This window comes from Talpa occidentalis, unplaced genomic scaffold (assembly GCF_014898055.3).
Source record: "Talpa occidentalis isolate TD23 unplaced genomic scaffold, MPIMG_talOcc4v2.1 talOcc4.13, whole genome shotgun sequence".
Lineage (NCBI taxonomy): Eukaryota > Metazoa > Chordata > Mammalia > Eulipotyphla > Talpidae > Talpa > Talpa occidentalis.
In genome coordinates, this window is record NW_023601322.1 from 89,910,147 (window position 1) to 89,924,137 (window position 13,991).

Here is a 13,991-nt window from a genome sequence, read left to right on the forward strand (position 1 = left end):
CCTCAAATTTGATTGTTGATTTAGATATCAATGTACTATACTTTCAGCACCTTTTGTTAATTGAATGTTTAAGTTTATTTGATACCAAATTATAAAATCTTCAAAAATCTCCACTTTTGTCTAATGCATATGATGCAATATATTGTCTTTTCTTTCATTTTAACCCTCTTGAAATACTCTGTCTCCAGTTCTCTCCTTCTTAACAGCAGTGGGAATCTTGGTTGAATAACCCTGTCCCACATGTCATAGTTGGCGTGTTCCAGGCTCTGGCCTTGAAATTCGTCTCCATATCCTAAGCTCCCTAATGACCCATTTTTCTCAATAGCTCCATATCTCAGGGACTTCAGCATTTGAGTTAGCCATGGAGCCCTGCTTCGGGATTGAGACTAATTCTTTTTGTAATGTCAAAAGGAACATAAAATTACTGTGTATGTAACCAGTGACCAGTGTTCTGTGTGATGTTTGGCAGGAAACACCCTTGTATGCTGTTGTACATCCAGGACAAAGAGGACACATCTGTGAATGCCAAGCACACCCTGCTGTCCAGAGTCCTGTGAAAATCCAAAGTGGCATGAGGAAGTATAGGTGGCACCTCTTCTTGTTCAATGATGTGTTACTTTTCTCTAATACCAAGTATGTACACACTCCTTGCTCCACAAATAATCGTATTGCTGTATATGTTAGTAAATTACATTTTGCTAACTTTTCTGTAAGAAAATACTAAGACACAATGCTTATGAACTGAAAAACAAATGAGGCTATCACTAAATCATCTAAGATAGAGATGATATAATGTAGCTGAGATAAGAGAAGTTGCTTCCAAGTATAGAGGTGGTGAGTGTTGTCTTCTAGAGGACAGAGAGAAAATCTGTCCTGGCCTTCTTTTTTCACAGGCTACTTTTGAGATAACTCTTGGTATCTGCTGGAGGATTTTATCATGTTACAAAATCTGTATCAAATTATTCATGTTGTTGTTTCTAGGACTACCTCCTGAAGATTGTTTTTATAGACCTCCTGTAACCACTGGGAATAGTAGGAAGTTTAAGTGATCTAAAGCTGTTGAATTGATAAGACCAACAGCCATGATACAGAGAGAACATAGCATTTTGAAGAGGTAGTTGTCCTAGTCTGATCAGGAAGCCATAATAACCTATCCTACATGGGGTGACTTAATCACAACACTATCAACAGCAGGTGGCTTGAAAGAAATTTATTTACTCTGGTCTGGAGTCTGGAAATGATGTCTGGAAGCCAGTTGGTGCTCAGGTTCTGCTGAGAACTATCTCTAGCCTGCGGATGGCCACTTTCTCACTAGTGCTCTCCAGGCCTCTGCTCAGTATCTGTTGTGGAGAGGTCTTGTTCTTATATGACTAACCATCCTACTGGACTAGGATCCTACCTTGATGACATCATTTAACCTTAGTTTCCTCACAAAAGCTCTGTCTCTAAATATGATCCTCTTAGTAGCGAGGACTTCAGTGGGTAAATTGAGGAGTGGTCACAATTTAGTTTATAGTATTCATAAGGAATGCTGCTGCCTTGCACAGGTTTTGACACATTTTGAGAAAATGACCTCTGACACCATCCCCACAGTAAACATTTATAAGTACATTCTTGATCACTGTCAATATGAGGAACTTTAATTCTGTTTCCAAGAACAACTGGGAAGAAAAGTTCCCCCAATTGCACATATTTCTTTCCTGCATTGCATCTGTCTTACATGGAGGAGCCTACCAAGCCCTGTATCATTTTATCCAAGTTGATAATCTGACTTTGGTGCCTTGTGGGACACAGATTCTAATATGTTTCAGCTCATCTGATTGCATCTGATGATTGTGCTTTCTAAAAATCTTCAAAAAATTCACAGATGGTGGGCAGATATGTTGAAACGAAAGATAGAAAAAAGTCATTGTATCACAAGGCTCGTCTCCCTCATCCTCACTGTGACCTAGGCTTTGGATGGAGATTATCTTTTAGGCATACTTCTTCCTAATTTTCTTTATTTCATCAAATCCCTTTGAGTGGTTTGAACTCAGAGTGTGCCATGAATGAGTAAAGTGGATTCATAAGGAAATGTGCACATGAGGGTCTCATCTCATTGCAGCTTCTTCTTTTCCACAGGGAGTTGTGAATAGCAGTGAGTCCCAGAAGGGTGTGTCCAAGTTTCCCTGAAAACCTTTGTAAGACTTTTTACTATTTAAATATCTCCTAAGCATTAAATGTGTGAATTAACAGGCGATGTGGTGGCTTCTATATGATAGGTCAAAGGCAAATTAGGTAGAATTTTCAGAAGGCCATTCTGCTTCCTACCAAATCAAGTACCTTCTGTATCTCTGTAGATGGATAAAGGTCCATCATTGAAATATAGGAGCTCTAGGCACTATTCTGGGTTGATATTATTGATTGACTGATTTTTAATCTGGGCTCACAATGTAAAGAAACAGATTCAGGTTGAGCTAGAATGTAAGGGAATGTGATGCATCAGATAATAACACCGGATATTTAAAATAATGTATGCTTTAATGGATGGAAAACATTTTTTTTAAATAAGGTTGAAATTATGTTTTAAATTCCTCAAATCACTCATATTCGTTTGAGAAAATATTTCTTAAGTACTTTTATAAATCATATATCATTTTTCTTAAGTCATTCCAATACTTTCTGAAGCAGGAAAGATGCAAATGAATACTAAATTAATTATGATGACTAGAATATGCGTGTAATAATTTTTAATATAATAACTAACAAATATAACAACGAAGATAACTGCAGTTAGGCCTCCTAAAACTTTCAAGCAGAGACTATGGTGATACTCAAGATTTAACATTCAGGAAAATGGCTGTGTCCTGCTATTGATGAAGTGTCTGCAGGGCCATCAGGCCCAGATCACTCCACACACTCCCTTGAGGCAGTGTGAGCATCTACAATGGCAGCTACAGGGACTGGAGGAGGCAGGAGCTGGGACCTGAGCAGTGAGCATCAGCTGTGAGCACAAATGCCCTGTAACTTTTAGAAACCAAGTGACAGAGCTCTTGTTGGGTTCTCTCTCCAGGTATAAGAAAATCTTTAAGATAAAAAAGAAAGTCCCCCTGAGCACCATGTGGACTTGCTCCTGTGGGGACAGTGCGGGGCACACCTGCTCCCTAGTGTTGGGCTGGCACCATGACTGCCTGGTGGCCACCTTCAGGTAAGACCTGCAGCTTGGTCCTGTGTTGACACGGGTGGAAAATGGGCAGGGTTTAATAGTGATTGTAGAGTACTCCAGCAGCTGACGTTTGACCAACATGTTATATGACATTGTGTGTTTGTACTTTTACCCAAATTTGGTTCGTATGTGCAAATACATACACGATGATGAATAGTGGGAACACAGGGAGAAATTTACTGTGGTTCTGAATCCTTCTCAGAGCAAGTCCATAGTTTGTTGTAATAAAGTGATTTTCACAAGCAGGTCTATCTTATTGAAGGTAAATATTCTTTACTGTTGTCACACATAAATGCAGAGTGGTTTTGTTTTTTGCACTGTGTTTTTAGTTATGTCATTTTGTTGTCAATAATTATAAATTTGCATTAAATTTGTAAGAGTAAACGTAGTATAAATACCCCACATACCCTCTTATCAAGATTCTAATGTTTCCATTTTACTTAGAAAATAATGACATTTTATTTCAGTGTCTTATTTTCCCTTTTTCTCATGTGCCTGCCTATCATATGAGTAAGTCATTTTTTGGGATCCTACATGCACCTGGTCCTTCATCATTGAATACTTAGACATTTGCCAACAATAAGGATATGTCTTATGAAACCACTGCACTGTGAGAGCTTTAGTTCTGTGTAACTTTGGTGCAACACTTTAAACTACATTCAAGGCCCATGTATTCAGGCAACTTCCCTCATGCCCCCTCTACAGGGCTTGTGCACACAAAATGGAATAGCTTCATGCGCCAAAACGAAGGGAAAATAGATTAGAATTAAGGGCTCATGGTCTACATGTGCTTTACCATGACCTGATAACCAGCTTTGTCTACATATTATGGGTAACATTTAGACAATAATATGAACTCTCCTGTTTTAAAATGTTTTCACTTAGATCAATTTCTCTTTTTTTTATAGACCTTACATGTCATAATTTCTGATAAAGTGAATGTGAACGATGTTATCAACACATCGCTGCCAATGCTTGGTGTAACTGAGTTACTTGCAAGCTACTTTTGCTTACAAGCCAACTTTGATTTTCAAGACTCATAGATGTGTGTGTGTGTTTGTGATACTATACCACTTCCCACATATCAACACATCTTTTAGGTCTGAGCCATATTTTGCCTCCTATATTTAAAATCAAAGGCACCTTGCATGGCAAGGACACATGAAGGCAATTGCCACAGATTCCAAGGAGCCTGTAGAAAGCGGAAGACAGAATCTTGACACTGAACTTCTGCTTCTTCATGAAGGGACAGAAATGGGCCACCCACTAAGTGAAGGACTTAGCCCATTGCAGGGTCATAGATCCCTGGTCTATCAAAGGCACCAGGCAAGCCTCAGGGATGGTCCATGGAGGCTGGGAGGGAACAGACAGGGACCTCCAGAACCAACACCCCCACCTGGCCAAAGAGTACGTGTACTGGCCCATCGCTTTCTGATTTGGAAACAAGGAGATTCTAAGGAAGTGCGTTCTTCAAACTCCTCCTGTGAAAGACTTGTGGTGACCCTGAGTTCTCTCTTGTCCCCAAGGGCTCTGAGAAGGACTACCAGCTGTGGGTGCATGCTGGCAAGCAGGAGGCCCCATATCCATTGTCTGGTGAGTGTCCTGTGGCTGGTGGGCATCCAAGACAGGGCAAATTGGGGTCAAAGTTGTCATTTATAGACTCACTGGAATGGCTGTTCCATTTCAGTGAAGTAGAGTAAAAGTGGCCACCTCGTGCCATAAGCGTCCCCACATTTCGTCAGCAGTTACCAAGCCCTGACTCCAGCCCAGGCCGAACAGCAGCTGCTCACTCAGCAGCTTAGGGTTTAATTGGGGAGAGAAATATGCATGTTTCTTTTTTACATTTTTTCTTGACATGGAGATTCCCTGAATACCTTCATTTATTTACATGATAAATTTTATTTTTTTGAAGATTTATTTTATTTATACAAGAGCCAGGGTATAGGTCAGATACGTGGGAGGGTGAGAGGATTCACCAGAGACAGAGCCGGGAACAGAACAGGCAGACTGATTGAAATACACTGCTGAGGGGAGCAGCAGGCGAGACAGGAGAGGTCTGCTTGCCATGTGGGTTGCTCCGAGGCTGGCGGGGATCAAACCTGCACTGCAGAGGCTGCAGACAGCTTCACAGCGCTGCCCTACATGTTAAATTTTATTAATTTTTTTAAAAGATTTATTTATTTACACAAGCACTGGGTACAGTCAGAAGCGCAGGAGGGTGAGAGAATTCACCAGAGCCAGAGCGGGGAACCGGACAGACTGACAAAATACACTGCTGAGGGGAGCAGCGGGTGGCAGGAGAGGTCTGTCGCGCCGACCCTCGCCAGCAGCCAGGGATCAAACTGGCACTGCAGAGGCTGAGGGTAACTTCGCAGCCCAGCGCTCAATCGCTGTGCCACCAGGGGAGGTCCTGTTAAATTTTAAATGTTTTTTGGTATGAAAGCAATGTGTGTTGGATTGCCCCACATTTTTCATATTCCAACACTAAATTCCTCTGTCCTATTTCCTATCTATTATTGAGCCTCAATTTTGTGAGAATGTGCAAATCCAGTCATGTCTGAACCCGGGTAGAAAAACCCGTAACACCTGCATCATGACTACACTTTTCTCAGCATCTTATAGAAAATAAACTCATGAATGATTCCTCAAGTCCCTAAGGTGTGAACACCCTGTATCTCATGCTCTTTCCCAGCAGTTTTGATGCTTTGCCCATCTCCTAAATACCTGTTAGAACAAATTAACTATAAATGTAAAATAATAATTCTTGGATCGACAAGGAATCAGGCTGGTCAAAGGAAAGAGATGGAGTAAAATGGGTCGAGGGCAGGTCTGTGGTTAACAGAACAGAGATCTCAGAGCTGCCTTCATACAGTCCAGTGTATTCGATACAATTTTATATCTTTTAAAACTCGAGTGAGGTTATTTTCTTTTTCAAGTAATTTTAAGAACAATTAGAAGTGATCTGAAAATCTAAATACCCACCTCATTCTAAAAAATATAGGCTCCCCATCTGGATTACAGGGAGTCCTTGTGACATGAAAGCAAAACCCTTATGAATTGTTTGGTGTTTTATTAATATTCCAGTTCTTGTAAAAGTGTGTGAACAATGCATTGAAAAATACCAAACACTTCAACATAGTCTCCATCAAATGTATGAATTAGATAAAATCATGAAGATTATATGCTGAGAACAGCTTTACACACAGTTTTCCCCACATTCTATGAGCCTATCATCCAGGATAGCCCTTCCAGCCATGCTGAATGCCTTTGTAACACGCTCTCAGTTACCAGCTGGGCAGTCACTCCTATTATCCTGGTTTGATTGTGCCTTATGACTGATACAGAAGCCTCTTGCCTTAAAAGATGGCAGTTGCTGAGATTCTTGTTCTGAACAGAGCATCTGACATGGTATGTGTGCAGGAAATACATGACATTCCAAGTACATGCACAAATGAATCAAAAAATGAACTTTCCTTCCATTTTTGAAACTGAAATGTATGTCATGGCCAAAGTTTAGAGAATTTTAGGGAGAAATAGGAATGTAAGGACTGACAGAGCCAACAAATCCCTTCACAGGCAGTAACTTGGGTGTGTGTTCAACTGAGTAAACACTGTTTTGACACTTGGTTCTGGTTTCTGAGAGCCTACAGACCTCCCTCCAGTGAGGACTCTAAGGGATCCCCCTGGGAAGGAGGGCAACAGTGGGAGGGAGGCAGAAAGCAAGATGCCCCTCTGCTCTGCAGTAGTCCAGGTAGCAGAAGTCAGAATGGAAAAGGAAAGGTATTATAAAAATGGTATCATGCCTGAGATAAAGGTGCTCCTAGGTATCAACATATGTAGGCCACCAATGTCTATTGCCATAGTTACTACATCCTTACACGTCTATATGCCAGGGGCTGCATGGAAAAGAACTGTGTGAGGCTTGGTGCCATCACTCATTGGTCTAAAATGTGCAGATCCATTGGAGACAAGGCAGAAACTAGACCTTATATATTCTTACTTGGAAACACTGAAAGTGAACATTATGTGGAAGGCTCCCACAGCTATGCATTATGAGCAAAATGACCTATTCAAATCAATTTTCTCTGTCCTGTGGAGCTCTTGCCTGTGCCGCTGCCTCAGGCTGGTCCCGGAGAGGGTGTGGTGACCCAGAGTCAGGACCACAGCCTCCTCTCCGGCAGCCCTGGGGGAGCACCCATATAACAGTTGTGTCCACACTCATGGACACTGAGTCTGCTCATCCTTCTCCATCACCCGAATCTGTACTGACACTTCTCTCCCTCCAGGGCGTGAATACCTGCTTGGGAACAGGCACGTTCCTGTCACCACACTTCAGCCTCAGAGACTAGAGGACGTCCCCTCCCCCTCTACCCTGGAGGACCAGGCATCTGTGGGTGAAACCCAGCTGGTCTTGAAGCCCAGGCTGCTCGCACCCGGGAAGCAGGAGGGGAATGGTGCAGTTACATTCACCCTTTAATTGGCTTTGGGGAGAAGGGACACGAGGGGGCCAATGTCATGGGAGAGGCTGAGGCATCACTGTGCTGGAGCCAGAGCCCCACCCAGGCAGTGCCTTCCTTCTGCTCTGCTTCTGAAGGCTGGATCAAGGGATGATGCTGTCCTGACCATCACCCAAAGCACTGCACCCTCGGGTGTGGTTGCCCTCACCTCCTCTCAGTTAAGCCACATGGTTGGGGTAAAGGATATTTGGCAAAATCTTTCTCCTCTGCTTATCTTCTACAGTGTGGTTCCTGTTTGGCTTATGTCTTATTTACCCTGACATGCCTATATGACCACGAGGGTAGTTAGAAAGACAATGAAAGGCTTAGAGTCATGAAGCCTTTCATATAAAATGTACAGATAAGATTAATGTGAAGGTCACATTAATTTACCAGAAGTTCAGCTTCCTGATTAGGAAAACAAGCACAACCAAGCAATAGAATCTGTGAACTCAGCTTTTCAGAGCTGACCAGTGTTTCTCAAAGAGCTACTGGTCATCGTTCCTTTGATATAGAGATTGCTGGGTACAGAAATCACCTTTGGGTAACTTGGTGATTACCCAGCTCAGAAGGCCACCTGAACCTAAGACATGGCCAGCGTCACACAACAGCTCAGGGGATCTGACCTTAGGGTCCCCTACGGCTATGCTCTGCAGGGCAGGGGGGCAGTGGCTGGGAGAGCAGCAGTCATGAAGGAGGGAAATCTAATGGAAGAAAGGAGACCATCGTTGGTCTCCAGAGAGGCAAACAGGAATGGGTCAGTGGAGGAGACTCACATGACATCGACCAATCAGGCTGGGATGAGAGGCAGCCAAAATGATTTCAGTTTTACAGGAAACCGGCTACTTGAGTGACTGGTGGCTCCTACTAGCAGGACACAGGAGTAACTGCATGTGAAGTACCTACACTGCTGGTTAATAAGGGTAGATCACAGAGTTTTGTGTGGGGGCTCCCTGACAATTGTGTGTGAATAGGACCATGCCTCCAGGTTGAAAACCTGGCTTGCAGGTAAGGGGAAGCACAGTGATTCCATCTCGCTCCTCTAGCCATCACAAGTACTGCTGCAAATGTAAATGGTGGAGATAGGTCCAGAGATTCAAATACCACCTACCACCTAATCTCTCTTGTTTCTAGTTCTTGGCCAGAAGACTTTAAAAAAGAAACGCAGCTGGGTGTGGTGGAGGCACTTACATTCTCGCCAGAATGCCTGGGGCGCCCAGGGCCCAGCTACCACATCTGCAACACCAGGGCAGCTGTTTGGGGTGCCTCTCACAGACCATTGTGAGACGGGAGAACTGCCCCCACAAATTTGGTTAGGTGTCACTGTCATCTCGGGTAGCCACCCCGAGCAAGGCAAACTCCAGATGTCAAGTGTCCTCATCTCATTCTCCCCGAAACAAAGAAGACCTTAGCCAGGCCTGGCTTTGGTGGAGGGGCTTTGTTAATATCCCTCAAAAGCATCTCACAGGGGTTGGATTTGTAATTCAGTGGTGGAGCATCAAGACCTCCTCTGGCACAAGTGAATCCTTTGCTTAGTAGGCCCCACAGGAAGCCACAGTGTGGCCTGTGCTCTCTCAATGAGTGCTGAGTGGTCGGCGTTATAGGAGAACATACAAGTCTCTGCTACTCTGTACAAGATGAAGGGGGTTTCTGGTAGACGGGGAGAAATTGTGTTGCCAGATGGAGCATGCTGGCTACCACCTCAGTCCAATGTATACTGGGGAGGTGGCTATGTTGATCACCCACTTCTGAAATAAAACCCTCGGTAGGGTAGGTACCGATCCTAGGTGTCACAGGAGATAAGCCACACACAATGTCCAGCCCCAGCCCCCTTGAGCATACTGCACAAACTGAGACATGCAGACACAGCTCAGGAAGAGAAGACCGCTGAGCAGAAGACCTCCATGTCATCAGACAAGGAGGAGAGCAACCTGAGCCTGACGTATAACAGGGTTCAAAGTATTCCAAGTGTGAATGGGGCACAGTCACGTTAAGGGAATCATCGTGGGCAAAGAGCCTGCAAATTGTTTCCCACACCTGGGGAAGAGCATCCGTGCTAGACACAATACAAACGTAGTGTTGGGGACGGGTTGTCCATAGAGACCTTGAAGCAGAGACAAGATTTGAAAGTGTCCATTTCCTGACAAGGGAAATTTGATGGAAAGAATCATTTAAGATTTTCAGTGTGTGAATGTAGACTGGATCTTTGGGTACAAACATACTCAAAGTAGACAAGAAGCTTTCCATGCTCACATCCCCCTCAGCCCCTCCCACACCACGGCTCTGTAGAAAGCAGCTGTCTGTGCCCGGGTCTTGGACTGAACCTGCTTTCCTTTTCTTCCCTACAGGACCTGCTGGTCCATATAAATGACAGAGGGGCACAGGCAGAAGGCATCTTCAGGAAATCTGCCAACATAAAATGCTGCCGAGTCCTCAAAGAAAAGCTGAATCGAGGGGAGCACATGAACCTGAGTGATGAATCTGTTCACGTGGTGGCATCAGTGCTCAAGGTTAGGGCAGTGGGAGCTCCACTCCCAGCACACTCTGAAGCTGCAGGACTGTGGCATGTTCACAACTTGCCCGGCCTATTGGAATTGGAGGATAACCTTCTAAAAAACACCTCATGAAGGCACCAGTCCAGGGAGCTACTTGGGGTGTTAATGACCTGTACGTTAAATACGCCTTCCTTTTCCTTTGCTTACCATCTCCCAGCTTCACTCCTAAGCACTTACAGCAAAATTACAAAATAAATGACGTTATCCTTGTCTCCACTGCTCTATTTCTGATATCTCCCCATTAATGTTCAGTTTCCCCAATGGGGAGGATATTTACGTTCCAAAATTTGGGGTTAAACTGGGTGAGTTAACATGTGGTTGCCCAAATACATGACTCACCTGCTCTGCCAAGGCCCAGTCTCTCAATTGTGTGCAGGAGCATGTGGGGCATGTGAGCTGTGGTGTCCATATTCTCTTCTTAGGATTTAGCCAGTCGAGATCACTGTGTCCTAAATGACAAGCAAAGGAATGTGTATTTCCTTTTGAAAAACTTCAGAGGATTGGGTGTCACTTCTCACCTGACTTTTCACTTAGAGTGGGTTTGGTAACGTGTCCACCAAGACAGCACTCCCCTGGAAAGAAGGGGGCTTACCTTCATCTGCACCACAGCCACATGGTGCTCTTTGACTGCAATGTTCTGGTTGCAGAGATGCTGTGGAGGGCTGCAGCAGCTGTGTCTGCTCAGAGTTTGGGCGGCCGTGTGTTTGTGGGCTGAGATCAGTTGTTCAAATAAATGTTTTCTCTGTCATTTTTTCAGTTGATATTGGCCTTGAGAATAATTTCATCCTTATATTTTTATGTAAGGATTTTGTTCCCAGGGGTGTGTGCCCTTCAGGCCTGTATGAAGAATGACTTGGTGTCACCGACCAAGCAGGAGGAGAAAATAACTGCCACTCAGAGGTGATGATGGGTTCTTACTCTACTTGGCTCCTGTCTCAGAAATGCAGCCCCCGTACTGTATGGAAAATATTCTCTTCTCCTCCCACCTTTATCCTCTATAATTCCTCTATATTAGTGACCAGACCAAAAAGTTGCACTGGATCACACCTGGGGCGGCCAGTTTAGAGGGTCATCTTGCCATCCTGCTGCACCAAACCTGAGCTTTTCCCTAATTTTATTCCTACGGCATCTTAAAAAAACTTTTTAACATATGAAACTGATAGGATATATGCTATATTACAATCTGCTTGAGGTTTCACCTTTATTTTGCTCAACACTCAACTATCTGGCTCAGGAATTGATCCCGTGAAACATGTTTATGCGTGTTCATGTCGCTTACTCAGCTAGTCTCTTAGATGCCGTAGGTCTCCTGTAGACTCTGATGACAATTGTCATACCCTATTCATACCCCTATTAGGGGGCAATTTGAAAAGCAATTGCTATTAAATTCAACAATAAACTTGCTTGAACCTTAGTTGAGCCCATTCTGAAATGTACTGGGTTTTAACATAGACTAGAGGTTATAAAGGTTTATGCAAATCTCTGTGCATTAGAGTGGATGCAGGAGATACCGCAGGAGTGTTTTCCTGAGACTTTTGTGCAGTTTTGTCTATTTCTTGGGTTGGGCCCTTGACAGATGCGTCCGCTGCTCCCTATCTCTGCATTTCTAACTGCATCAGTGCAGTGTTTGCTTAATATAAAATGTGGGTCTGCCATCAGACTTGTGGACCAGCTGCCAGGCACCCACTTGTTCTCCTGCGCCATAGCTTTGGGGTGTTTCTCAAAATAAAGCTACACTTTTCAGCCACCCAGATGATCGCCTACAACCTAGCAGTATGTGTAACCCCCAGCCTGCTCTGTCCTCCAACTTCCAGCCATGCAGAACCAGAGGATGCTTTTATGAATAAGGTAACTATTGCTTATTTTGGCTTTGAGTCCAAAATGCACTAAAAATATGACTAACCAGACTTTCTATCTGCAGCCGATTTGTGTGTCCACGTTGGTGGGTATGGGAGGGTGGGTTACACAGTGGGTATTGAACAGGTGGTCACTTCCTTCCCATCCAGGACAATGAACACAAGATACATTAAGGCACACGGAGCAGGAGAGGGCAGGGAGGGATAGAAAAGAGGCATCTTTAGGGTCTGCCAAGTCCAGGGTCACCTGTCATCTGATCACTGAGCCGTGGGTGACTTTGGGCAAAGTGCCCAGTCGTGTCCCATCATTCAACACTCATGATGACACCCTGCTCTCCGGTCTTTCCTGCACCTCCTGGGGGTGGGTGGGCAGGACGAGCACCTGGGACTTCACACACAGTGGCTTCCATGCCGAATTGCTCATGTAGAAATCCTGACAAATATGTCACCTCTGTATGGAGTAAGGGAACTAGAAGAGGATTCCCAAACATTCTAAGGGAGCTTTATCATGCCAAATGAGATCCAAGCTCACCCAGAGAGCAAGTGTGAGACAAGGGACTTTGCTTATGTAGCACCCATGCTTCCCTCCAGCCCTTCACTCATTCACAAAACACCAAAAGAAAACTTTGCTCTGTAGTTTGAGACAACTTTTCACCAGGATGACCTGCAAATGTATTTCTCTAATGGACGCTTTTAAAATATTATTGAGTCAATTAAATTTCAATACACCTAGAGCATTACATATATAAAAATTAGAAACATGAAATTGGAGAATATACTTCTCTAATCTAAACATACTATGTGGGTCACTTTAAATTTATCCTATTGTTAAATCATCTTACTGATATGAAAAAATTACCAAGTCAAGGAAACTACCAATGAAATATTATTTTAGACTGTAACTCTTAAAATCTAGTATACTCCAGAAAGTATGATAGCTCATTACAGAAAATGAACATAAATGTGTATTTTTAACATCAATTTTTGCCAATGATTAACTGTTTTGGTTAGAGCCAAGATTCAATTATAAAATGTGAATATATAGCCTTGTCACATGTCCCCTTTTGAGTAACAGGTTTCTTTCATACAATATGTTTTGGAGAACTGCCAGAACATCCTTGGCCAGGACATTGTGTGTCTTTTTGGAGAAACCTCAACGGGGGGTGACAGCAGCAAGTCAGCTGAAGGAACAGGCATCTGTGAGTGGCTTTTGTGGGAGAGACAGCAGGTGGCCAGTGGGCATGGGAGCTGCTATCTGGGACTTGGGCTGCTATCTCAGCCCAAAGACAGTGACTTCCATGTGTTCCTTCTCCTGGAGGCAGCTCACAGGTCAGGGGCAGGTTCACACTGTCCTGAGACCAGAGGAAGGACAAGACCAGGGCTCTGACTTCAAGACTTGCTCATGCAGCTCGAAACAGCCATTGTGGGGTGAGACAGTTTGGGAATTTTTGAAGCCACATTTAGATATCAGGTGTGACGTGGCTGAAGGAGAGAGAGGTGTATGGGGTATGGCCCCTTTTTTCTCCCACCCTCCTTTTTCTGCTCAGTGTCCCCCAAGGTAGTACCAGATCCACAACTCTTGGAAACAGGTTGAAAGAAACCAGCATCGTTGAGAACAGAAGACTTGACTTGTGTCAAACAACCTTTCCAGATGACAAACTGCCACCAGTTGCCAGCTGTGTTTTGCTTGCCCAGATATGCCAGCTCAGTCTGTGTCTTCATTTGTAAGATGTGGATAAAAATATAGCTCATAGTTTATACTGTCATAAAGTTTAAAGATCATAATGGATGTAACATTATGGTGTAGAGAAGTTTGCCTGAGATGAGAGCTCATATTGTCCGGGCCTCACTAGTCAGAGACGAGTAGCAGCACTCCCAG

General features: G+C 43.9%; 1 protein-coding gene across 3 annotated transcripts; it reads left to right on the forward strand.

Annotated features, from left to right (window-relative positions):
• The first annotated feature begins 41 nt into the window (after nucleotides 1-41).
• On the forward strand, nucleotides 42-12,108 carry LOC119243593 (rho GTPase-activating protein 20-like). Of its 3 annotated transcripts, none has more exons than XM_054694524.1 (5): nucleotides 42-633; nucleotides 3,053-3,187; nucleotides 4,732-4,798; nucleotides 10,050-11,156; nucleotides 12,001-12,108. In XM_054694524.1, exons 1-4 carry the CDS (start codon nucleotides 572-574, stop codon nucleotides 10,326-10,328), a joined length of 543 nt encoding a protein of 180 aa, XP_054550499.1. In that variant the 5' UTR covers nucleotides 42-571; the 3' UTR covers nucleotides 10,329-11,156; nucleotides 12,001-12,108. The 3 variants fall into 3 exon arrangements, 2 of the variants coding, with proteins under 2 accessions (XP_054550499.1, XP_037365407.1); XR_008551516.1 differs by lacking the exons at nucleotides 42-633; nucleotides 12,001-12,108 and adding exons at nucleotides 1,882-2,180; nucleotides 7,492-7,659 and having other exon boundaries at nucleotides 10,050-11,699; XM_037509510.2 differs by lacking the exons at nucleotides 42-633; nucleotides 3,053-3,187 and having other exon boundaries at nucleotides 4,325-4,798.
• Nucleotides 12,109-13,991: the final 1,883 nt, after the last annotated feature.

Excerpts from the sequence above, each read along its gene's own strand:
- LOC119243593 (XM_037509510.2), top strand. The coding sequence starts at position 4,367 with ATGAAGGCAATTGCCACAGATTCCAAGGAGCCTGTAGAAAGCGGAAGA. Across the intron at positions 4,799-10,049 it reads GGCCCCATATCCATTGTCTG|GACCTGCTGGTCCATATAAA; the intron begins GTGAGTGTCCTG and ends TCTTCCCTACAG.